Source organism: Barbatula barbatula, assembly GCF_947034865.1.
Source record: "Barbatula barbatula genome assembly, chromosome: 11".
NCBI lineage: Eukaryota > Metazoa > Chordata > Actinopteri > Cypriniformes > Nemacheilidae > Barbatula > Barbatula barbatula.
In genome coordinates, this window is record NC_136774.1 from 750,490 (window position 1) to 776,686 (window position 26,197).

The 26,197-nt window shown below is 38.8% G+C and overlaps 1 protein-coding gene across 5 annotated transcripts in view; it reads left to right on the forward strand.

Moving 5' to 3' along the window:
* Positions 1–5,561: 5,561 nt before the first annotated feature.
* Positions 5,562–26,197, forward strand: part of gnb1a (guanine nucleotide binding protein (G protein), beta polypeptide 1a) — a 27,705-nt gene continuing 7,069 nt past the window's right edge. Inside the window, exons 1-3 of one of the 5 annotated variants that reach the window (XM_079466683.1) lie at positions 23,760–23,838; positions 23,926–24,033; positions 25,338–25,447. In XM_079466683.1, coding sequence (XP_079322809.1) covers positions 25,391–25,447 — 57 coding nt within the window. In that variant the 5' untranslated portion in view covers positions 23,760–23,838; positions 23,926–24,033; positions 25,338–25,390. Of the gene's footprint in view, positions 5,886–23,713; positions 23,839–23,925; positions 24,034–24,182; positions 24,690–25,114; positions 25,221–25,337; positions 25,448–26,197 lie in introns of those variants that run through there. The other 4 variants (XM_079466685.1, XM_079466684.1, XM_079466681.1 and 1 more) reach the window with 4 other exon arrangements.

A 26,197-nucleotide genomic window follows, 5' to 3' on the forward strand; every position in this document is an offset into this window, starting at 1 on the left:
TTGCCACAAATGTTGAGTCTTTAAGAACAACCCATGATATGATCAGACAAAAACACTGAAATCATGTTGTGTAAATCCATGTTTTGTTTTTCTCTAATGAGTAATGGTTTCTCTGCGTTTGTTTTGAGCGTGTGTATTTGTGCGGGTGGCTAGTTACTGTGTGTTGATGGTAAAGTGTGAGCTGGAGATGCGAGGGACCCGTCGGATCCTCTGGGTATGTGATGGGGGTATATTGTGTGGCTAGTCTCTAAGTAACAGCGCTGTCTCTGTGGAGCAAGATCTCAGTGATAATGAGCTGTGGGTTTGAGACTGCCTCACTTCAGCTCGGACTCAAGTCCCTCGTCTACTTGCTCTTCATATGTTCCCTTCATTTTTGGGACGGACTTGCTTGACTCTGCAGCTTCAAGCCGGAGGGATTTGGTCTCAGCGAGAACATCTAATAAACAAAAACAAGCGCTGCGTTAGCTGCTTACGAGACGGCGTGTATGATGCAACGGACTCGACGCCACACCTCACTGCTCTCATCTTCAACATTTCCAACCAAGACGCAGTTTTTGTTCTCATTCTCATTTGACATTACACCTTCGTTTGTGTTTGTTGATTTCTCTGATGCAATAACATACGTTAGAGGAAGAATGGTTTTGGATTTGTATGGAATTCCTCAAAAATTGTGTTTCTTAAAAAACCTCACATAAACACATTAAGGGTTCTGTATTATTCAACAAATATCTCTATACATTCCTCACAACCATTTGTTTATGATTTTTCCCCACATATTTTATTTGATTACATTTACATTGTCGGCACTCTTGCGCCAAAGAATAGCTTTTCAAACTATACTAAACAGTGAATGTACACACTATATGGAGAAAAATGAATTTGGTTTCTAATAAACAGGTTTGACTACTTGTGTCATTTCTGTGAGGGATGTACTGATTATCTAGAGAATATCAAAAAAACGCAATAAAGATGGAAGCAAAGTTCTTGACAATGCCATTAGTAGAAGAGCCATTCTGAAGGGTTCTTGTCTGGTTGAAAATGACTGTATCTCTATCAATGACTGATTTTACTAAAGCAGTCAAATGTGATTAATAGAAGGGGGTGTCCCAGTACTTTACAAAGACTTTGAAGAGAAAAGAAAATGAAGTCATGTAGCGTCACGAAATGGCCTCCCATAAATACAGTGAAATCAACTATCTGTTCCCAGGCCGTTCATTTAGCCCACATCTACTGCTCAGTTCAAGCTCAGTGGCGACTTCTGTTTTTGAAATGTGAGCAAAGATTGTAAAAAGGCCAAGTGAAGGACATCAAATGAAGGCTGTGTTCCAAGGATCCCTTGACCTGAGATGTCCTTCAACGGTGGTTGATGACGTGGCGGCCTGTAGGACATCATGAGTAGTTTTCTTCTCTTCTTTTCTCCACCTTTATTGTGTTCTTCAAGGACACTGTTGTTGTTTGTCACAGGTGTTACTCCCACATGGGCGCACCTGTGTCCCGTCCTCTCTCTATGGGACACAGGAAGTGCCAGTCAGCTGTCAGCACTCTATCTGCTGAAACAATGCTATTCAACTATCAACTGATCTTCCGGCCTGTTGACACGTTCTTATTACACGGCTCGTTGGCGTGCTTGATTCTGATTGGTCAGTAGGTTAGTTATTCCCAGATAACAACCTATCAAAACTAATAAAATACGGTAACCTGGATCATTTTGACAGGTTTTTTGAAAAATGTAATATGATTATGTCTTTTTAATAACATATATGACATTATGGGTATAAAGATTAAACCAATTTGCTTGTTCGTGACATTTGAACGTCATTTCTTTCCTTAAAACCAAAAGTAAACGGCTTTTCCTCGCGGAAGGTCTGCATTCGGTAAAAATGAGCTCATCAAATATTTCAAATTCACATCTCTCTCTCAAGGGTCGCAAGATGATTTCAAGAAATACTTTTTTTGTTATTAGGAAATACTGATTTACTCAATAAGTGTAACAAAACATACAAATATTAGTTAAGTTAAAAATAAAACTATGCTAATAAAAAGCCATCAGCGTTTAGAATTGCCACCCCTGAGGTGATTACGTCACATTAGCAACCGCAGGTTAGGTGAAGCAAGTCCATTTATAGCACCACGTTACACTTTCTTGTCGCTAGCTTTCCTGTATCTCAGTGGTAAGAGCATTGTGATAACATCGCAAGGTTGTGGGTTGGATCCCAGGGGATTGCAGATATCTGTGTATAAATGTATTGGATAATGCAATGTAAGTCACTTTGGATAAAAGCGTCTGCCAAATGCATAAATGTAAATGTAAACATTCCCACGTGTGCACGCAGATGATTTTTCAGGCTTATTGGTATTTGTCGACATTAAACGTTTGTTAATATTGACAAAAGAAAATGCAGGGAGGCCCTCAGGTAGGCTACGAAAAGAGGCCGGCGTTTGCATAACGAGCACATCCATCAGCACTCGATTCAGTTTGATGAAATTTGACCATCTATAGTAATAGCTCATGGTTTATGTATAACAACAAATCAAATAATGTGTACAAAACTATAAAGTCATATTATGTTACACTGTGTTCTTTTGTGTTGTCATTATGCGTGTTTGATTTGACCTAATAAGTGCATGTGCGTGGTTCCATGCAATGTTTGTATACTTTAACCACCTCCGAGGATAGTGGGGGTCTCGAGTCCCTGTTGGGGTCGGCGGCTGAAAAAAGTTTGGAGACCCCTGGCCTAGGGCGTAAAATGACCAGAGGGGCGCCAGACGAGAGTATAAAAAGACCTGACATGAACAGCTTCTTGCATCATGACGCAATTATAAGTCATCATCTTAAAGCGTTAATTATGCATGCGCAGTAGTGGAGAGCTATTGCAATATGTTGTAATGCATATGCCTCAAAACTTATGTGTACGCGTATTAGTCCAAAGTAGGATACTTTGCAAGGCTGTGTGTTCGCTCGTATACAAAGAAGCATGCCATCGCTTCCCTGTACTCTTTATTATGCCTTAATAAAACCTCCTGTATAATGATTACGTGTTAATGTAGAATCTACATTGTAGACGATATTTAGAGATAAACAGACTTTGAGTGGAGTGATAAATAGTGAACTGAATCAGATACTAAAATTGTAAGATTCTTTTGTGCTGCTGAAGTCAACCCTTCTGTTGGGATCAGTATAATCCTGGGCCCGTATCCCTAAAGATTCTGAGAATCCTCTCAGAGAGCTCCTACCTTAACCTAAAAATTCCTTGCCAGGAGTTTTAGCTTAGAAGTGATTCCAGAACATTTTCAGTGAACTTTGAGCAAGGAATGGATGGAAAATCCTATCTTAGTGAAGAGGTGTGGTTGACCCCGTTGCTAGGTATGAGTCATCATTTCAAAAGCCGTGATTGGTTGATCCTACAAGTTTGATGAAAAGGAAGTTTTGGTGATAATGAGCAAAGGATGTACCCTCAAATCAATAAACATAATTATACACTCTAATCTTATGCAGACTGTAATTGTAAATAATATTTCACATTCAAGAAAATATCTGGAAAATGAATAGTTAGCTGTAGGGGTTATAGCCTAACATTAGAATCTAAAATATGTGAAAACTTAAGCTCATTACACCCTGTTCAAATAATGATTTGTGTTTTATTTGCTCAGATTAATATCCTAGCTGGCATATTTTGTACTTTCACTCCCATATGGACCCCATTGAAAACAAGTGTAATAGCGAAAAATCATTGAGTAATCTCCGGTGTAATAGCGTTGTGGCGTCGAGTTGGTGAAGTAATTGTATCTCTCAGGAGATCCACCACAAACATGATTCCTGCACGATCCAATCTGTAGCGTCTAAATAATTCCCTGTCATCCAGTGTTTGCAGGACATCTCTCCTGCCTCCTCTGTTGGCCATTTTGTGCAGCAGTTTAGGGGAACTCCTAAGCCACTAAAAGTCCTCTTCCCTGCTCTTAGCAGATCTCGCCTTAGGAGCCCTTTTAAGCGCTAGGAATCTTGAGGAATAGCTTTTATATTAACTGGGATTTTCGTGTCACTTTTAGGGGAAATTCTAAGAAAACGTCATGACTCTGAGAATTTTCTTAGAATTTGGCCGCTAGGAGCCACTTTTTGCACAAAAATTCTTTAGTGATACGGGCCCTGATTTGTTTGGGATCAAAGGTATCCTGATTTTACTAAAAATATTTTGAACAACACAAAAAGATGATTTGATCAAAAGAGCCGGATTGGATTTGTGAGCTAATCCAAATTCACAATCCCTTTTTTAAACAACCCATTTTGATAATTTGATCCAATCCGATAGCTGAAATCCAACCAGATTACTTGAACAACTGGCCCCTGAAAAGGATGGTATTTCCAAATCTAGATCATTCTGAGCCAGATGAAACTTCTTGAACATCAGGGGTTGCCACAGTTAAAAGAGAACTGAAGTTTCTTCACAACAAACGTCTGGACCTTCATGCAGAAACTCATAAAGCAGATATAACCCTGTGTTCTGTTCTAATGTGGATTTGATGGTTTTAAAATGATGAATAAAGTGACCACTGCGACTTACAATGAAAACGTTGCTAATGCTAATTCACCTGCAACTAATAACTTAATGATTTCTTTGTTGTTATTTTTTTTAAAACAACATTTATATAAAAAGAATACGTTTGCTCTTAAAGTCCCATTGAAACGCCTCGGAACGTGCAGCATTATTTGATGTGTTGATGATAACTAAGTAATGCAAAGAGCGAGAGACATATCGACTGACCCCGCTCTCTTTTAAAAGAACCACTAGCGTTTTGTTTATGGCACACATTCAGCCTGGCAAAGGTACATAACAGCGTCACAGCCACAGTGGTGTAAAAGTCTATTAAGAAGAATATGAAGATCAGTGATGTCAGTAGTGATGTGTCATTTGAAGCATGTTATCTACATTGTTTTCTCAGCGTATGGTCGACGAATATGATCAGCTGAACAGGAGCTGAACACTCACGTGCAACCGCTCGCGTGACACTACTGCAAAATAAAAAAGACTTTAATGTTAATGTATACCATACCATCTAATGCATTATGCGTCATTCACCGTGTAGGATATTATAAATGTGGCTGATACGAGAAGCCGCTTCCGCAGCTCTCATAGTGAAGGGAGTTTAGAAAAGGATTCTAAAGCAGATTTGATTGGACGAGAACTTTTGAGAGGGTGAAGTGTAGTGTGATGTCATGGAATTTTTCAATATGTTTGACTGTCAGTTTTGAATGTTAATATCTTTTAAATGGGATTTTTTTCAGCGTGTAGGAGCACATTAGTTTATTGACGTCCTCAAAGCTAACTTATTTTTAATTAAAGAAAAAACGTTCATATCGATCTCACCGGGACTTTAAATGCACTTTGTGTCGTTGCATCACAGAAACGCGTACATATCTTCCGATTATAGGACCCGACTGGATGCAAGTTCGTGATTTATTTGAACCACTGAAATGTCGAAACGTAGATAATAATGATTTTAGCCAAATTCATAAACGTGATTTGGCGCGAGTCGGCGTGCGTGATGACGCAGGCGCAGCGTGGGGTTTCCCAGCCTCGAGAACAGGGTCACCGCGCCCATCTTCCGTCTGACGGCCAGAGCGCGAGAGCGAGTGAAGAAACGCTCTATCAGCTGTGCGGGGCGTCAGGAAAGCGAGCGAGCGTCGCGTTAGCCGCGGTCACCACAGGACATTTGACTGCAGCGTGTGTTGATTTGCATCCGACTGAGCGCTGAGCAGCGGTCGCGGGTTCGGGGAGTAACGGATCGATCTAACGGACCGTGTGCCGGCCGTGACGGCAGCTGTGGATCTCTGTTCGCTGTTTACAGTCAATGAGAGCAACACAACAAACTGCGACGACTGATCACAGGTCAGTGTTCATGTGCCGTGCTTTATTCTGCACTCCTTTCGACTCTATAATAGCATGAGGCCACATCCCGCTTTAATGCGTTAACTTCCTCAAATCACCGTCATGTTCGTCTCAAGAATAACGAACAGCAGGCCATTTTCCTGCTGACACGTAACGTTACAGAGAATCACGACTGATCGGTACGATCGTGTTCGCTATGCGGAGGTCCTGCTGTACCGTATCGTGTCATGAGCTCGAGCTGTCGTGTGTGTGTGTGTGTCGCTGCAGATGAACGCATGAAGGTAAAGCACATCCGCTCACTTCATCATGGATGTGTCATATATCACAGGAGAAAACACACTCGATGTTGTGCGCGTGCGGTCTGATGTGATGATGGTGTCTGTCAGGATTGTCCGTGTGTGTTTAATTGGCTTTAATGAGCTCGTGCTTGAATTAACAGGATTGTCTCAACCCGAGTGAAAGAGCGTTTCGTAGCGAGCGGGTGCGCGCGTGCCTTTTCCCGACGTGAACGAGGAAGAGCCGCGCGACAGATCCGCCTCAGTGTTTCATCTCTATAGCGGTGGATGAGATGGATGTGATCGCGCATTTCTAACGCGTTTTACTGTCATCGGCTTATCATATTCGCGTGTGTGTGTGTGTGTGTGCGTGCGTGCGCGTGTGTTCACGGCCTACAGCTGCTGCTGCTGCAGCCAACAAGATGGCGACCGATGAAGACACAGCCCTGCCTCAACACATCAGATGTACAGTTAAACCTCTGAAAACACATTCAGCCGCTCACACACGTGATTGTCACTCATTCATGTATGTGAGAACTTGTCCGTCTGAAGCTTATTAAAGATGACAAGCTCTTATGAGTTGTGTTGATCTGCAGCAAGTATGTCAGTAAGCTGGTGTGTGTGGTTCCTGCTCATCGCTGCAGAGACATTTATAAACTCTTCATCGCATCATATCAAAACAGCCTTCATGTGAACACGCTGGAATGATTTAAATCTCATAAATATTTGTTGTGCTTTTATCCAGATGAGATTTTTTTGATCCCACTTCATTTGTTTGAGTCTGTTGAAAACAGGATTAAATCCTTGCGGTCCGCGGGTGGCAGCTGTCTGGATTACGGCTTTGGTCAGTGATATGGCTGATTTGACTTGTGATCCAGCTGCTGTCCCGTCAGTGACCGCAAACACACGCTGTCTGTGCCGCTGTACCTGCAGTGTTCCATGGGTGTGTGAGGGGCAATTGATTCTGAAATCACATGAAAATCTCCGTTTTGCATAATGTTTCCTGAATGGGTTTGTGTTTTTAAAGGGGGGAAATTAAAGATTTCACGTTCACTTGCTGTATGTACTCATACAGTCAGAGTTTATGAAATATCTGTATGTAGTTTAATCTCTCATCATTTTCTTTACCGTCATTTTGTTCACAATGTGTATATATAAGGGACACAGGAATCCAGTTTTGCTTTTCAAAAACTGGTACAACAGCAGGCTGACCGGATCCTGGATAGCTACTGATCATTTTGATCCAGATTAACAACCGGCGCCAGATGATTGAATTGCAACTCGTATGTGAATTGATTTCTCCCCACTCCTACTGGTTTGCTGCAGACATAGAAATTGCTTTTCAAAAGCAGATCACAAATTAAATGTAGGAGAACGTACACATTATTACGATTATATTTACTGTAACTGTATTTGTGTCCACACCAGCATTCGATAATATATTCATTTAAATATAATATCTATAGTTATGGTTATCATCCAAAAATAGGGCTGGCCGATATATATCGCGATTCACACTTAGGTATACATGACTAAATGGATTCTGTGTTGAATGCTCCATGAACTACGGCTCTTTGATCAGTAGGAAGTCCTGCTCCAACTAAAATCACTACGAGATTGAGTCGTTTATAACGAACATTTGAAGAAGCAACACTCGTCAAACATCGTCATTATAAATACACTTTATTATGAAAATTCCTGAAAAGGTTAGAAGAACAGCGATAGAATATGACCATTAGCATGTTGCTGCGTCCTAAATCGCCTACTTCCTCATTGTAGAGTCATGAATAGTATGTCTGAAACCTCAGTATGCAAAAAACTGAAATACCCGGATGGTCGACTACTTCCACTAAGATCCGTGAGTGTGGATTAGATGGACACTTATCTGTCCCATGATTTCACGGGAGCTGAGCAACGGTCAAATTTCAAAAGCAAATCACATTAACAAAAAACATATTTTTTATTCTTAACTGGTTACTTTTATTTTTCTTATTTCTTAACTGTTTTATCAAATGGATATTTTTAATTTCTTCTATGTAAAGCACTTTGAATTGCCATTGTGTATGAAATGTGCTATACAAATAAACTTGCCTTGCCTAAATATAGCGGAAAACATTAAGGCTGACATCCATTTTTAATACAAGTGCCAATAAATGAATTTCTCGTGACTAAATTAGGTAATTATCTGCGCCTATGTACATGTTGTTGTTAATATGTATTAGTTCAAAAAGCATATGGGTCACATATGACCATTAAACATGGCAGAAGCAGTATGTCCAAAATGCATTCATACTACTCCCGCTCGTACTATACTAGAACGTACTGTTTTATCGGCCGATAGGCAGGTACTTATATCACTACGTACTGTCACAGTATGCGAGTTCGGACGCAGCATATATATATATATGTGTGTGTGTGTGTGATTCGTTATCCTGTGTAGGGATGCACCCATAACAGTTTTTCACTGCCGCTCCAATTCCGATACTAAACTTACAAATATCGGCCGATATCTATCCAAATCCCATATCAGTTTTTGTTTACCTTTTAAGGTTTAGAATGTCTGTAGCTCACACGGTCATTAAATGAATCTGCTTAAAGTCAAGCTTTATAGATTCATGAAATACATTAAAACTAAGATAAATAATATACACAGTATGATGAACATCTTTATCAAGAAAACTGTGCAATTTCTTTTCAAATACTCCAAAATTGAAATAAATTTTATTAGATCAAGCTATCTGGAGTCATCCGAATGACAATCTACAGATTTGTGAATCTTAATTCAAAAACGTATGTATGAACATGTACGTTTGTAGACAAAAATATGTACACATAAAGAATCTTACACAAATATCAACACATCAAATGTGTTTCAGGATCGGTTTTAAGGTTTACTTAAACAGCAATGGCAGGAATTGTTTAAGAATATTAGCATTTCTGCTCTTTCGACTAGAGGTCGGTTCCATCTTTCATCTACAATGTTGGATGCAGATACAGTCTTTCGCTCTCAACACTGGTACAGGAGGCAGAGAGAAACACTGATGCAGTAGCAGCAAGGGCAGGGAAACCATCATGATTCACAACCCAGTAACAGAAGGGGCTATCAGATCAGGGTGTAATTGGCTCTGTCAGATATTTGATACAAACATTACACAGAAAATGTATTTTTATGTTGCAAATAGGAACAAAAATCATTCAATCAAATAAATATAAAGAATCAAAACCAAATTAAATCAATCAATAAAGTTAAACTAAATGTGTGTATTTCTCTTGATTGTAATTCAAATATTTGATTTATTTTGGTCTGTGATGAAAATAAAACTGCAAATTAAATTCTTTCTTGTCAGCAATACACCCTTCGTATAAACATCATTTCAGAACGCGGTGTATAGGCCGCATATGAAAAAGACCCGTATTTTACTATAATAAAAATAATGCCGCAATAACAGACGACTTTAAACGAAAGTTAATTTTAAAATAAAATATCTAAAATATAATTTAATAAACAAACAAACAAATTAATAACGAATTTATGTATTTCTTAAGGTTACAATTAAAATATTTTATTTATTCAAAAAAGGCTTGAGAGAAATTTTTGAACCACGCCGTTTTAGTTTACCCAGTCTAATGTGTCTTATTTCGTTCTTTAAAATGGTTAACAGCCATTCAAAATTATTCTTCAAAATAATCTTAGACATTTGTTATCGTGTCAGTTTTTGTCAATTGACGGCACTGCATTCTGAAAAATTGCGTTGTGCTCAAAAATCTCTTTTTGCGTTGTTTCTGCAATAAATAACCCTCCAGTTTGACTTTATATGAAATTTAATGCAGCAATAACAACAATAAAAATGTAACCTAAAATGACCTGCATATTTTTTTTAAATAAAATAAAATAATAATCCATAATAATAAGTAAAGCTATTGACCCACCTGTCTTTGTACCGTGTGTCGAGAAACGTGGCTCATCCCCAATGTTACCGAGTCTTTCATTGACCGCTTGTAGTAGAGTACTATTCATTGTTTTAATCCCGCTGTCGATAGCAGACATTTCAAAACCACAACGCTCCGTTGCGACAGAAGCCCCTCATTAACAAGCTTCAATGAATGCACGACATACCCCAAACTAGGGACCCCCAAATCTTTCATCGCCTTCATGTTACTGGCATTGTCCCTCAAAATTACATGTACTTTGGAAAGAGGGATTTTCCAACCATCCAGCATTTCTTGATTAAAGCTGAAATAACGCTGCTTGTGTGTGACTCTCGCAACTCTTTAGCATGTAGCACAGCTCTCTGCAATGCATAACCAGAATTCACCCAATGCGCGGTTAAACTCAAAAGGGACATGGGACACACGTCGGAGGTCCAAATATTAGCAGTGAAGCTCAAAGACTTTACATATTTGAACCGGTCTGCAACATGCGTGGACACTCTAGAATACAACTCGGGCAAAGCTGTTTCAGAAATGTTTTTACGCGATTTAAACTATCGCGGTTCTAGATGCTCCATTTTCCACAACAGAGAGAGGCTGATCATCTAGAACTATAAATTCCACAACTCATTCTGTGATTTTTACAGATTTGTTGTCGTCTTTATGAAGTTTTTCTTGCCTTTGAAACGCTTCCTGCCAGATCTGCTGCTTTGATTCGTCCTTTTTGCGTTTCGCTTGTGCAAACTCTTCATGATCTTTTCCGTGATGCTTCTGAAGATGTTTGATTCATTTGGTTGTATTGTAACGCTCAAAAGTACTTCCACCTCTTGAAAAAATGTTACTATTTGCTGTGCTGCTTTCTGTTGTTTCAAGCGTGAAATATTTCTAAATCTAAAATATCTCTCAATATGTTCTTGTGAACTTCATGAATAGCAGTCCAAGTGCTGTCCCAATTCCAAGATCACATCTAGCAAAGTACAGTTAAAATCCTGACGTGTCCTCGCACTGCTGCGTTTATCATGGATGCCTTTGGAGGTGAACAGTGTGGACTTATGCCAGCTAGATCTTCCAAAATGCTGCAGGAAAACTGCACAGTTCTCATAATCTATTTTATGACTAAATGAGTTGTTTAGGCAAGAATGTATGTGTTTGAAGTTCAAATCTGCAGTTGGTTAATAATGAAAATTAGCTTTGATGTTTTCAGAGATGTCAGGTCCACATAACCACTGGGTTCTCAGCGCTCATGTAGCCCGCCCAACGCATCCTCATATTGCCTACTGATCATCATGAAGTTCTCTTCCGCATCTTGTATATGTTCTTATTAGGGCTGGGCGATATGGCTGAAAACTGTATCACGATATCAGTGTTTCATATCGGTCGATTTCGATAATTATTGATATTTTTATGACCCATTTAAAATAAGGACCAGGAGAAAAATATTGTACATTTAAACATTTTTATTTTAAACTTAAACTTCCTCTGATCATAATCCCCTCAGTTATTGAGACAGAAATGTCAACACAATCATGCAAAACTCAAATAATTAAAATGTAAACATAAGTCTAAAGTCACAATGAACACTTAACAATTATCTCTTAACATTTAAGGTGCAAAATGAAAATAAAATGTAAGAAATGCTTAATAAAGTGTAATACAATAGTGCAAAGTGTTAAATATAAATAAAGAAAAACCTGAGAATTTAGTGCAAACTTAGTGCTAGCAAGTTCACTAGCTGTTCACCTTCTGGTGAATAAAGTTTTTTAAAATATGTACAATGCTTTGTAAACAAAGAAAACTGAGGTAGACTGATGTACATCTGTAACATAAATAACAAACCTGATACAGCACAGTAACATTGTTAGAAACCTGCAGAAATATGAAAAAGTAACAAACGAGTCTTCAAGTTATTCTTCCTCTAATAATACTATTTACAATTTCCTCGCTCGCCGCGGCACTCATTTTCTGCTTATCAGTCGCCGGTTTCTGAGAGGAATCCAGCAGACCAGCACGAGACAACGAAACAGCGCAACCAAACTTGATACTGTTACACGATTGGCTGTTAGCTTGTCACTCCCTACGTTGCTAGGCTACCAGAGAGCGAGTGCCTTTGTTCATGCAACCAAACTTGCTTTGAAACCTCTGGTTTCTTCATGGGTTTCTTCCGACGAAGAAAAAAAAAAAAACTTTATCGAACTTTTATCGAGCGCATTTTTTATTGATATTGATTACATGTCTATCGCGATACATATCGTTATCGTTTTATCGCCCAGCCCTAGTTCTTATACTGTTAAAAACACAAAAGGTCCACATAAGCACAGTCCATTGTGTTTTAAATGTATATTCGCATCAAAAAATGATTTGCCTTAAAGTGACAGTAACCTAATACATCTGTCACATTAAAGAGAAAATGAAACTTTGTGGCTTTATTTAGTGTCATTCACTGTATAAAATGAATAGGCAGCGTTTTAGTCATCATATTATTATTAAATGGTTCAAAATGTAATTGTTCACATTTGTGGGATTATGATGAGTCTGTATTACTGAAAAATGCTTTGGTTATATAGTGTAAAAATAATATATCAAATAAGCATTAAAGCAGTCGCATGCAGTCTTAATAATATTTTTTCAAATAATTGATTTTGGGGCTGGTTATGAATCCCCTATGGTATCGATTAGAGGTGGGAATCTTTTGCTACCTCACAATTTGATAAAAAATCGATTCACACATTTTTTATAACGATTCTTCATCAAAATGTAATTTGTTCGATGTTTCGATTTTATTCCATTTTGCTGGGTTGATGGCGTTCGATGTGAGACCTTACGTTTGTAGTGTTCCCAAAATACTTCACCTTTGCTTCACAAAGCTTGCATATGTCTTGTCAAACTCCTTCTTAGAGTTGATCAAATCCAAAGTAAACACTTGTCCTCACTAAAAATGGCACGGAATGTATTTCTTTGACCTCTGCCAGCACTGTTGCTGAGCTTGAGGTGTGCGGTCTCTGGACCGTCCAGGTGCCGCACCGCTCTGGCAAAAAACTTCTGCTTTTGTTCCGACAACATCAACAATTGTTATATTAACTAGAAAATAGATTTTTTTTAATCTGTGAATCGCTAGAGGAGTAAATCGCAATTCATATGTCAATAGATTTTTGTCACCCACCCCTAGTACCGATGTGGTACCCATATGATCGATATTAGATTCTGGTACCGTACAACACAAGTTGGTTTTCTCTCTTTCTCTACTGCTCCTGTATGCTCTCCCCGGCCTCCCCGCAACGTTGGTTTGGTTTCACTCTCAGCTTGATTCTGTTGATCCCTGGTGTCTTTGCATTCATCTTTCGTCATCACAAATGTGCACGGTGCATGATACTAAACACAACACAGGTTAATATATAGTTTTTCTATTCCCCTGGTGCTATTATGCACAACAGAGTAAACAACACTTGGTCTTACTGTATGTTCGTTGCATGCACACAGCTTTCTGCTGCTTGCAAACAGACTGTTTTCAGTCAAGTCAGCTTTATTTATATATAACTCTTTTTACTATTTTCATTGTTACAAAGCAGCGGTACAAGAAAATTGACTGTAAGCAAAACATAAAAGGTTATGCAAGTCAAAACACAGGTCAAATATCAGACAGACTATAAATTCCTATATGCAGTGTTAATGAAATAAAACTTTAAAATTCTACAGCGTATTGCCATTCATTTGCCGTTCATATGGACTCGCCATGAGCTAATACAATGCATGCTCACTCTTGCTCGATTCCAACATCAGTTATTTCAGATAACCGCAATTATTGTGAATCCTTAGAAAACAAGGGTGAGCTGCTGCGTTTTACACGCACCTCCTTGATCTGCACTCACTGTTGGAGTAGAATATTTCCATCATTAGCTTTGTGTTTTTTGTTGATTTGTTTTGATCCAGACTTGCTGCATCTACACAGTAAGACCCTCATGTCTACTTTTAGTGACATGATGGCCACGTCATTTACATCATCAAGACGTTCCATGGATGTCCGCAAACCCTGTCCGCGTGCAGCACAATTTTTGAGACCAGGCCGAAGGTACATTTAAAAGAATGCATGCCATCCGCAGTCGAGGATGCTTTGGATTCTATTACGAGCATTTAACTGTTTGAGTACAGCTTTCATCAAGCACACTTAAACTCAATCGTCTTCCTGACAACCCGTCAAAATAAAAGTCTGGTAAACTTGAGAACTCCCACGAAACAATACTATAGGATTTGCCAAAGGAAATTCTAGTATCCTTAAACTGTAAACTGTAGTAAACACTGTAGTGTTTTTGAACCTTACTATAGTATACTATTGTAAACTGTGGTAAAATTCCTCCATACTGTAGAAACTAACACTATAGTATACTGCAGTCATTTATTTGGACAAATATACCTCTATAGTATAGTAAAACATGAAATACACCGAACTTAGAAAAAAGTAGGGATGTACCGATCCGATACTCTGGATCGGATTTGGCTCCGATCCATACCTTTTTGAATGGATCGGGTATCGATCATGCGCGAGTCAGCACAACCGATCCAAATCCGATACCAAATTACCAGCAATTGTTGAACGGGGAGCTGTATTTAAGTAAATAGAAAACGTTCGTTTATTTTGAGAAAAATGCATTTACTTAAAAATAATAATTAAATACTTTGAAATTTATTTTGCGTAATGGCCCGACAGGCGAGTTTAGTGGGGAGACCTTTCAGGACCAACTTTACGCCTATATGGAAATTTCAGCGCGTTGAAGATGTCGCAGAAATATTTCACGCTTGAAACAACAGAAAGCAGCACAGCTGCCAGTGTGTAAGTACTGTTGCGCGTTACAACACGACACATTTAATCAAACATCTTCAGAAGCATCACGGAAAAGATCACGAAGAGTTTGTACAAGCGAAACGCAAAAAGGACGAATTAAAGCACCAAACCTTGCAGGAATTATTTCAAAGGCAAGAAAAACTTCACAAAGACGACCAAAAAAATCTGTAAAAATCACAGAAAAAGTTGTGGAATTTATTGTACTAGATAATCAGCCTCTCTCTGTTGTGGAAAATGTAGTTTTCCGTCGCCTGAACCGCGTTAGTTTACCATCGCGTAAATACATTTCTGAAACGGCTTTGCCCGAGTTATTTTATAGTGTCGTCGCATGTTGCGGATCAGTTAAAAGATGTAAAATCTTTGAGCTTCACTGCTAATATTTGGAGCTCCGACGTGTGTCCCATTCCCTTTTGAGTTTAACCGCGCATGGGATAGATTCTGGTTACGCATTGCAGAGTGCTGTGCTACATGCTAAAGAGTTGCGAGGATCACAAACAACAGCGTGATTTCAGCTACAATCAAAGAAATGCTGGATGGTTGGAAAATACAGATTGTCATTTGGATGACTGCATAGCTTGATTAAATGTAATTTATTTCAATTATAAGTTTAGCACAGTGTTCTTGATAAAGATGTCTGTCATACTGTGTATATTATTTATCTAAGTTTTGATGTATTTCATGAATATGCAAAGCTTGACTTTAAGCAGATAAATTTTATGACTGTGTGAGTTACAGACATTCTAAACCTTAAAAGGTCAACAATAACTGATATCGGATTTGGATCGGTATCGGCCGATATTTGAAAGTTCAGTATCGGGATCGGATCGGCAGAGAAAAACTGGTATCGGTGCATCCCTAGAAAAAAGTAAACAAATTTAGATAAACAAAAAATGAAATGGCCCTAATTTATCCATCTGTATGTAACATTGTCAGTTGCGTGATGATGAACACTTATTGCATATCTGTTTGGCCTCTGTTGCACCAGTGCTATGTAGGGATGTAACCATTCACCGTGAGCAGGTTGAAAATCGATTATAACACGTGACGATTGTGACGTTAAATTAAGGGCAGTTCATGTTCTGCAAACTTTGTAAATGTGGATATGCTGATATTTCTTAAAAAAGGAAACGCTAGGAAAAGCACAGATGCATTCTTTGTTTGTTTATATTAAAGAGACTTTTGTATTATTCTTTTTTTAAACTACATATGTGCATCATTATAGAAATAATAAAAGGGCAGCTGTTCATTTTTAATTAGCCTCACATTAGGGCTGCAACAACGAATCGATAAAATCGATAAAAATCGATTATTAAAAATGTTGGCAACGAATTTCATTATCGATTCGTTGTATCGCGCGACTATAACGCGCGGCACATGTTTGAGTGGCGTGAGCGTGGCGTTTCTGTTGCGTGTCAGCTCTGTGGCACAGCAGCACCGTGCCTGACGCGGCGCTGGCGCGCTGATGCTGCTATAGGTGACATAGAGGGAGGCCGCCGACAGACAAGGGTCTTTTATTCACGACAAGTTTAAACTTTTTTCACATAACCTACACCTTCCAAAATCCGAAAAATGAGTAAGTAGGCTGTCTGTTTATTTAAATAACATTTCCAAATGTTTTGTAGCTTTATTACCTGATGTTGGACCGTCACTCAGATGACACACTAGACTACGTTGTTATTGTAGTGTGTCATATTTTTTTCCATTTTTAATCACATTGTTAAGAGCATAAAAAACAAAAATAATTCAGTCACCAATACATTTTGGGGTTTAATACGAACCACAATTCGTATTAAGATGATTCTCAGATATGTTATTTAAGATGTAACGTAATCAATTGATGCACGAGTTTACTTTATGCAATATGTGTTTAATATGGACATAAATTAATATTCCCATTCAATGCAATGTATCTTTTCATTGGATATAGCCTAAGCATTTTCTTGGAGGAAGATTTTATGGAAAAAAGTAGTTAATTGGAGTATTCATTTGCAACATTTTAGTAATAATATCTCATACTTAATAGGAATATTAATGTATAATTTATTTCAATATTCACTTGTTGTTTCTCCAAAAATGCATTATAAACATGATTTAAGTCCTGATGTTTTCTACAGTGGACATGTAAACCCCGTAACGTGTAGATGTTGGTTTAATGAAATTCAATTTGAAAATACGTTCAAATAAATGATGATTAGCTTTCAAACATCAAAATGGCATTCATTAATATGTATTCGTGTACAAAATTACATATAAACATCTTTTCCTATTCTATTTTGCCTGGAAACGCTTCCAACACGCTTGCGTGTCTCGTGAAAAATAGGCGTCGATTCAATTCCTAGCATGCACGCGTTTTCCGTGCGGCTCGTCTCACGCAGGCAGTGTGCAAGCTCTAACCTGTTAACATGGGAGCCGATTTAAAAACGGTCACGCCAGGCTTCTGAGACGCTCACGCCACGCATCTAGTGTGTCACAGGACTAAAAAAAGTTGATCGCGCCGCGCAGCATAGCGGAGGAAAAATAAATAAAAAAAGCAGAGCGGAGGTAGAGGAAAGACCATCAGAGAGACCCGAAAAAATTCCAGAAAAAAACAGCAAACCATGAGAGGCTTCTTGATGGGAAATGCATCATGTAAACCACAGCCAGCTGTAATAATAATATAATAAGTAATAATAAAGCTTTTGAAATATGTTTTGCAATGTCAGTTCTATTTTTCAATAAAGGGTTGAAAATGAATGCTTTTAAAAATTTGTATCCGATTCATCGATTAATCGAACAAATAATCGACAGATTAATCGATTATTAAAATAATCGTTAGTTGCAGCTCTACCTCACATCATTCTGTAAAAACAATTGTGAATAAAATGGCATCGTGAGATCAGAATGGTGAATGGCATCGTGAGTGAGAGAATCATTATATCACTAGTGCTTTGTGCAAAAACCCTGACACGAATCATAATTACTGCTTGCCTTTGTGCTATCGCATTCATGGAGAGTATTAACACATTAAGGTGGGACACTTGGTTAAACACTTAGAAGCTAACTTTATATCAAACCTAAAAATGATATTGACACGAAAATGGTCAATAATAAGTCATGTGGAACGTATCATGTCATTTCTCCAGTGGCGAGCGGCGGTACGTTACCCAAGACGGTCACAGAGAGGGCCGTCACGCTCCGCTGCAGTCTCGCTGCTTATTTCACATATCACAGCCTTTTCCTTTCACATGGCGATTGTGATTGGATCTGGATTAATTGCACAGCCCCACTGTAGTATGAATGCGGAAGGACTGAATGAGGATGTGAAGAAGACGCATGCCTCCCAGCATCTTCAGTGCGCTCTATATATCACACAAACGCTGCTCGCTGCCTTCCTGCGTATTTACACACACACGCACACTTCACATGAGTTCAACAGTCGGGTCTATTGAGTGAATGCATTACTGTGTGTACTCTAAACTAGAATATGTGTGGCCTCGGGCTGAAATACATTAAGCATGATGTTTCTGAGGATAGTTCATGTCATTTATTTTACCCTGGTAAACCATCTTTCAGGTTTATGTCCGCTAGATGATCTCAGAAAACAATATGCATCATTTTTATGAAGAATACGGTGACATATCTACTCATTGATCTATTTGATATTTTCTGGTTGTTGCTGTGTCCGTATGTTATGTACTGAGCTGCGAAGTCCAGGCAGGCGTTAAATTAAGTGTTTGGCTCATTGCATTTCTTTTTCTATAGCCGTTAGTGTTGTTGTTCAGGCGGTTGTGTGGAAAGTTGTTGGCAGCATGGCTCAAACAGTTAAAACAGTAGTGATTGAGACCAGGCTTTAATCTACTTTACAGAACAGAATTACAATTTGACATTTAAAGGTGTATTCCGTAAATGCAAAACAGATACGTTGAAAACGACAACAACAACAACAGCGTAGTTTGATGAGCTTGAGCATTGAATGATGGGAACTGTCCACCGCTAATAATCAATTTGACGTGAATGAGAAATCACGTTTATGGATGATGTAAAACGCATTCAAGATCCTAGTCTCTGTCTGTGTCACTGTTTAAAAAGCAGATTTTCTCACGATTTACAAATAGTTGAAACTAGGGATGTGATGATTCACGATTCTAAATTGCAGTTTTATAACAAGAAAAGTCTCTTTAATATAAACGAACTAAGACCTTCTCTGTGTTTTTTCCTAACTTTTACTTTAAGAAATATCAGCATATCCACATTGACCAAGTTTGCCCCAACAACGGCTGTTGAAAACATAAACTTCCACTCTTTTAACGTCCCACCGATCTGAATCGTCACATGTAATCTGTTTTCAACTGGATCACGGTGACTCATTACATCCCTATTGGAAACATTTAGTATATTGTTAGTACTCAACTGAACGAAATCTATAACATTGGCCTGCAAAAAAGTTTCATATTGCAGTTTACATGAGTGTTTTCTCTTATCATTTTCAAATATCTGCATACTGTAAAAGTCCACTGCACAGCCCACAGACTTGAGTTTCGCTCATTGACAAAATCCCGTACAAGGTATACTGTATGAAAAAAGAGGATGAAGTGCTTTAGTAGGATGTTCTCATGTCAAATAGACGAATCTGAACTCCCCACTTTGTTCTGCTTTCCTAAGATGAATGGATGGATGTTGATGTAGATTTTAGCTGCAGGCTCACTTTGTTAACCTCTGTTCATCACTTGTTCTGACTATAGAGGTTCAGCAAAGTCTAGTTTATACAGCCAGTGGCTACATTAATGTACAGCATGTTTTTAATCTTAAATCACAGAAACAAAAACAAGACTTTTGGTCTATAGTGTACTTTAACAAACAAATCCAAATATTTCTCTATACTCCTGCTTTTAAGATGCATTTTTGTTGTTCCAGTCAACAGTAAATTGTGGTGTAAACGCTGACTTATATGCTTTGTTTGAAGCGCAAAATATACAAACAGAAGTATTAAAAATGCTTGTAACATTTACAGTAGGGATGCTCCGATCCACCTTTTTTGCTTCCGATTCCGATACCTGAGATTCAGTGTTGGCCGATACAGAGTACCGATCCGATACTAAGGTAAACATTTTAAAGTGCACAATTACTTAATAAACTATGTGCATTGCTGTGCAAGACATCAGGCTCGACTTAACATAAATTTCCTGACCCCGTAAAACAAAATAACAAACTAATGATTCACAAATTTAGTAAATAGTTTATTAAACCAGCACCGGTCCCAAACAAATGAAAAATAAAACAAAAGTGTTCACTATCTTTGGACAAAAGACATTCAAAATTAAAGTGCAAATTAAGCAGCTGAATATAACAACAGCTTCACTAGCTTGATAAACGGGTATAAATAAATGGAAACAAAATCTCTTAAATTATTTTTGCAATAAAGCAGCTGAAATTGAGCTAAAAAGTAATAGCTTTACTGCTTTAGATATATTTAAAATAACATGAATCAGATCTTTTTAATGCTTTAGTCACTAAAGCAAAGTCCACTTAACTAAACTAAAGTTTAGTGAAAATAAAATTTAACATCCAACACAGAAACAGATGAATAAAACACTAGCTTCCCTAGCTTAGTAAAACTGCACATGTTTGTTGCATTTAACGTGGCATCTTGTGGCACAAAATTCTCATCCAACCAGTGTGCGGTTAAACTTAAAAGCGACACAGGGGACACGTCGCAGCTCCAGATATCTGTTGTAAAACTCACCGCATTGACATCTTTAATTTTTTCGGATATGTGTTTGCAGACTTTTCGGTACAGTTTAAGGTAGAGATAAATATCAGATAAATATTTACGCTTCGGCGTGTCGTACTGCGGCTCCAGGTGGTTTATAAGGAGTCTGAAGCCATTATTCGCAACGACGGACAGCGGTTGCCCATCCATAACAATGAAAGCGGTGGAACTTATTGGCGTAGCTGTTGTAAAATAACTCCAAATGACAGATATTTTGGCTCGCTCCATGCTGTTCGCTGCTATATGTTCACTTATTCACGTGCACTACGTACAGAGCACGTTGCTAGCGTATGATGTTGCACGTTGCTGGTGTATGATGTCGCACGTTGCTAGCGTATGATGTCGTACGTTGCTAGCGTATGATGTCGCACGTTGCTAGCGTATGATGTCGCACGTTGCTAGCGTATGATGTCGCACGTTGCGCAAAGCACAGCCGCCCACGAGAGAGTTTAGGCACCGGTGTCTCCATGAACTTTTACATCGTCTAGCACAAATTTGATGTCAGAACGGGTATCGGTGACAAATTGCACCAATACCCGATCTAGAATTTTATTACGTATCGACGGCGATACCCGATACAAATATCGTATCGGAGCATCCCTAATATACAGTGCAAATGATGATCTTGATGATTTTACGCCTTCATGTAACACGCTCCCATGACTGCTGAATGTTACATAATTAATACATATTTGCCATTTCTTGGCTCGGTAGCAGTCTGTCTTTCTAAATTATTATCAGCAAGTTTATTTGTAACAAAATCTTTTTTACTCGTTCAGCTGGAATAGTCACAAAACCTTGATCGTATCTCGCCGTACCACAGCAGCGACAGTATGAGGATGTCTTCATGTAAGTCAAAGGCATGTGGATTGTGTGCACTGACAAGAGAATCCTATGAGCCTGTCTTTGTGTCTTGTGTCGTATACTCTGAAAGTGTAGAAAGCATACTTGATGAACTCAAGTTCTTTTTTTCAGGCTTTTATTTTATACGGTGCAGATGTCGAGAGGAAAGAAGGTAAAGTAGGAGAGAGAAGGCGGTGGGGCCGGGACTGGAACTCGGGTCGCCCGAAGCGCAGTTGCTCTTCATATCTTGAGCTCTGTCCACACAGCCACGGGCTTTGACTAATCTTAATTGTTTTAAAGGATAAATGCTGATGTTGGAGATCAGTACATATAAATCATCATCAAAATGAAACATTTCCTCAAACTTAGTTGTTCAACAGATAAGTCACTTATCTAAGTCATCATCAAATCATCTGGCTTCTGCTTCTTGTGAATACTTTTGTGAATCATTTAGTTCTAATTCATCTGTTGGCCCGCCAGACATTTTTTTTTCAGGTGTGATGGCACCAATCAAAAGGCAAAATACCTGAAAGGCATCATGTAGTTTCAAGTAAAATCAAACATAAATAATGCCCAACAAGAACACTGCACAAAAATATTGGGGGACCGTGTCACAAATTTTAAGTAACTTCACAAAATTCTAATTACATTCAATGGGTAGTGCATGACAACAATAATCGTATTTTAGAAAGGGTAACGTATTTTACTATGAAATGTATGAACCGAGAAAGCATGACAAAATGTAAAATGTATACAGTGAAGGTCTGAGGAAACGTGTTGTTTACTATCTGTTATCAATTTTCGTGGATGTAAGATTTACATCTGACTAATGTTGAAGTTTACTGCCACCGTAGGTAACCTTGCATTAGCACCATTAGCTTTTAACATTAGCATTATTATATGGGAAGCCAAACAATCCAAAAGTTGGACGAGACAGCAGGGTTTTACAGACCTCGCGCCGCGCTTACATGTCATCTGCGCGAATCAATGGCCCGAGCGGACCCGTTTCCTAGCGCCACAATATTATTAGCATATGTGCTAGCCGATAGCTTCAGCTCTAGGGTGACGTCTATTATGAGTCATTGACCATAACAAAGGCTCGTCGGAGAGTCACCGGATGTTATCTCTTGCATCACAGTCGTGCTGCCGTGGTAAGCTATGCCATTATTTAGTTGCAGAGTGAACAAATCACCGTTTTGTTCGAACTCTGTTTGAAGTTTTCTCACACTTAAACATGAATAAAACCAGACCACGATCATGTCATCTTGTCATTTGCACTATGCTCGGGAGCAGAATCCGCCATTATGCCAGATAATGTAAATCATGTGACGTAAATCAGCCCTATACATCATACAGTAAAATCTTGAAGAGTACAACGTCAAAGTGCATTTTCGCATACATCTTAACTTAAACCCCTATGTTGAGTCAAAGCACAAATGATGCGATCCAGTGTGCCATATGCGATCCACAATAATGATCAATGTGCGCCACTCCAGAAATTTGGATGTGCATTTGAGAAGACGAAAGAAAGTCATGATCGCCACTTCATAACACCTATTAGATGTGTATAATCTGATCTCTAGAGATCCTTTTTTCAGCTGTTTACTCTTGACTTCATGTTTATATCATATTTATTTCTTACACAAATTGTCATTTTTTTTAATAATGCATGCACACTGTATGACAGCCTAGAAGAGAAATCAAAATTCTTTGTTGTATTGATATCTTCGGGATATTTTCTCTTAACTGCTCATATTATAATGATAAAACTATGATGAGCATTTACATTAGTGATCCGATCCGTGACCCAAAATGCATAATCCGTGAGTTTTGTGATCCGTTGTGGGCAGAAAATCTAGGAATGTTGCGGATGTCTTTTCAACTCAAGATGCAGTAGAATATACTTTTATTAAAAGAATGAAGAACGCAGTTACATGTATATTCTATAGGGTTGATGGTACAATGCATGTAAATTGGGGCACGTTCAGCTTGTCAATAATGTTACATTCAGCTGTCACACATTCGTTGAACTTTCTCAAAAATTAATTAGACATTTTTCAATGATATAAATATTGGTCGTGATTCAATGAAATGAAAAGATTTTTGTTGAATGTATGTGCGTGTAGTTTGCGAGAGCAGCATTATGGAGGTGATATTCAGGTCATCGCAGCTCTTATTCTGTATTAGCAATATCAGCGTGACACTTTCTCAACAGGATTATACACGGCTTAAACTCCTGTGTGTCTGAATGCAGAAGCATTCGCTGGCATTCAGGTGAGGAGATCTCTTCAGAAAGACACACAGACGGACAGCAGACAGGTAACGCTTTTACTAGAAACATAGCCACTCGCCCGAGGCCATCACGGAGTCAAAGGTTGTTTTAGTGTAATGTCAGATGTCCCACAGAGATGCAGATGCGTTTCTTGTGGAGTTTTGCAGTCAATGAAGATGTTTCGATGTTCTGTGTTTGCTGACTGAAACTGCTTATCGGTCTTAAAGTCTTGAGGCTTGTACGTGAGTGGAACCCATTTTTCTGTTCATGTTTTAGGACATATGAAAGTAATGTTTGTCAGATGTTTTCTGTGAAGTTCTGGATTCAGGTCAGCAGGATTGATGTTAACCGGATTATAATGGTTGAATTAACTGGAGCTCTGGATTACACCGGTGACATTGACATTAGGACGAGCTGTCCGTCCTCTCTGTTCATTTCAACGGCTAGAGAGAAAATACTTTTTGTTTTTTAATTGTGCCTTCAGACTTTATATTGACCAAACAGCATTTTACTGCAGTTAAACCGGTTTAATCCAACAATTAAAACGCAGATCAGTTTTACAAATTCTAATCATGTATCTGTTTATTTCTTTTTATGAATGAAACTTCTTTAACACACCTTCAGAAATGCAGTTTGAAAGTGTTTAATAAAGGACTATATTTGCTGACAATTTCATAAGAGTTTGAATGCGATGCAACGTGATTGGTCTGTGCATGGCCCGTCATGTGACTCTTGTGATATTCCAATCTGTGGCACAGTCCTGTTGCTTAGTAACAGCATCACCGGTTGACCGGTCCACAGGCAGGGAGACTGTGCACAGTGCTGTTACCACCTTCATTCTTGTATAGCAGATCTGATTCTGCACAACTGCACTGAAGTAGTGCTTTGTGTATGTTAGGTGTGTGCTCAGAAAATGTCAACTGCTTGATCTGAGAGGTTACATAGGGGTCAAAAAGGATTGAGTGGATTTTCATTATTGTTGGGTAGTTGTGTACATACACTTGTGTTTAAACTGTGAAGTAAAAGTGAATTTTGCAATAAGCCCCATCAACACACTCATCTTTTTTATGAGTCGTTTACATAATGATATACACAAGGACATTTCAGTTTGGATGGTACCTCATGACTTGAAAAACTTAATAATGATTTGTGGAAAAAAACTTGTTGAACTGTCAGTCAAAGAAATGTGACATTAGTTTTGTAAATGTTTCCTTGATAAACCCCTTATAGGTTTAAGAGCCCAGGAAGAGTCTCGATAAAAGGAATCGAGCGTCTTGTCTCATACTGTGTGTGTAAAGCCTGTCAAATGCATGATGCTTTCAGGCTTACCTATCTACACCTCAGAATTGTCTGGGACGGCTGAAGGGGGATCCTGAACATAAGGAACAGCCAGTCCGTCCATTCAAGATTATTAATGTTGCGTGTTTGTGTGCGTCCCTCTCCAAGCCATGTGTTTTGCTGTCCATCACTAATACGTAATCCTACTAAATAATATAAAATTGTTGCACTGTTGAGTTCTAATGATTTGGTCGTTGTGTGTCCTCAGATCCGTGCGAGAGCCAGTGAGTGGACGGAGTAAAGCCCATCGTCTAGAGGAAAATGAGCGAACTCGACCAGTTACGTCAAGAGGCTGAACAGCTGAAGAACCAGATCAGAGTCAGTCACCACAACCACCTTAACTCACACATACATCAACTTCCTTAAAAAAAATCCACAACACCTCACACACTGTGTCAACGACAGCTAACACTGCACATTACATTAATCCTCTGTACAAACACAGCCCTACACATTTAATCAATACACTCATGAACTACTCATCATTTAAGATTAAGATATTTATATGTCTGGCTATGTCACAATTTTAGTTTGGTTGGTTTAACTGTTAATGAGAATATGAGAAAAACAACATTTTAAAACCAAGGACAAAAAGTAAACCGTTTAAATAATCAAACACCCCTAATTCTTAATATCATGGTGGTATCAAATTTCATGTGATGCCTTAGGGCTAAAAACATACTTAATATACTATTTAAAAGGCACAACACTGCTGGTTATTGATCTGAGATGTAACCCTCCACAACTCAGATCAACAGAGCGTGACCTCACGTCTCCGAGAGGTTCTGGTGCTGAGATGTGGCCCTCTGGTGAGATGTGGCCCTCTGGTGCCTCAGATCAACAGAGCGTGACCTCACGTCTCCGAGAGGTTCTGGTGCTGAGATGTGGCCCTCTGGTGCCTCAGATCAACAGAGCGTGACCTCACGTCTCCATGAGGTTCTGGTGCTGAGATGTGGCCCTCTGGTGCCTCAGATCAACAGAGCGTGACCTCACGTCTCCGAGAGGTTCTGGTGCTGAGATGTGGCCCTCTGGTGCCTCAGATCAACAGAGCGTGGCCTCACGTCTCCG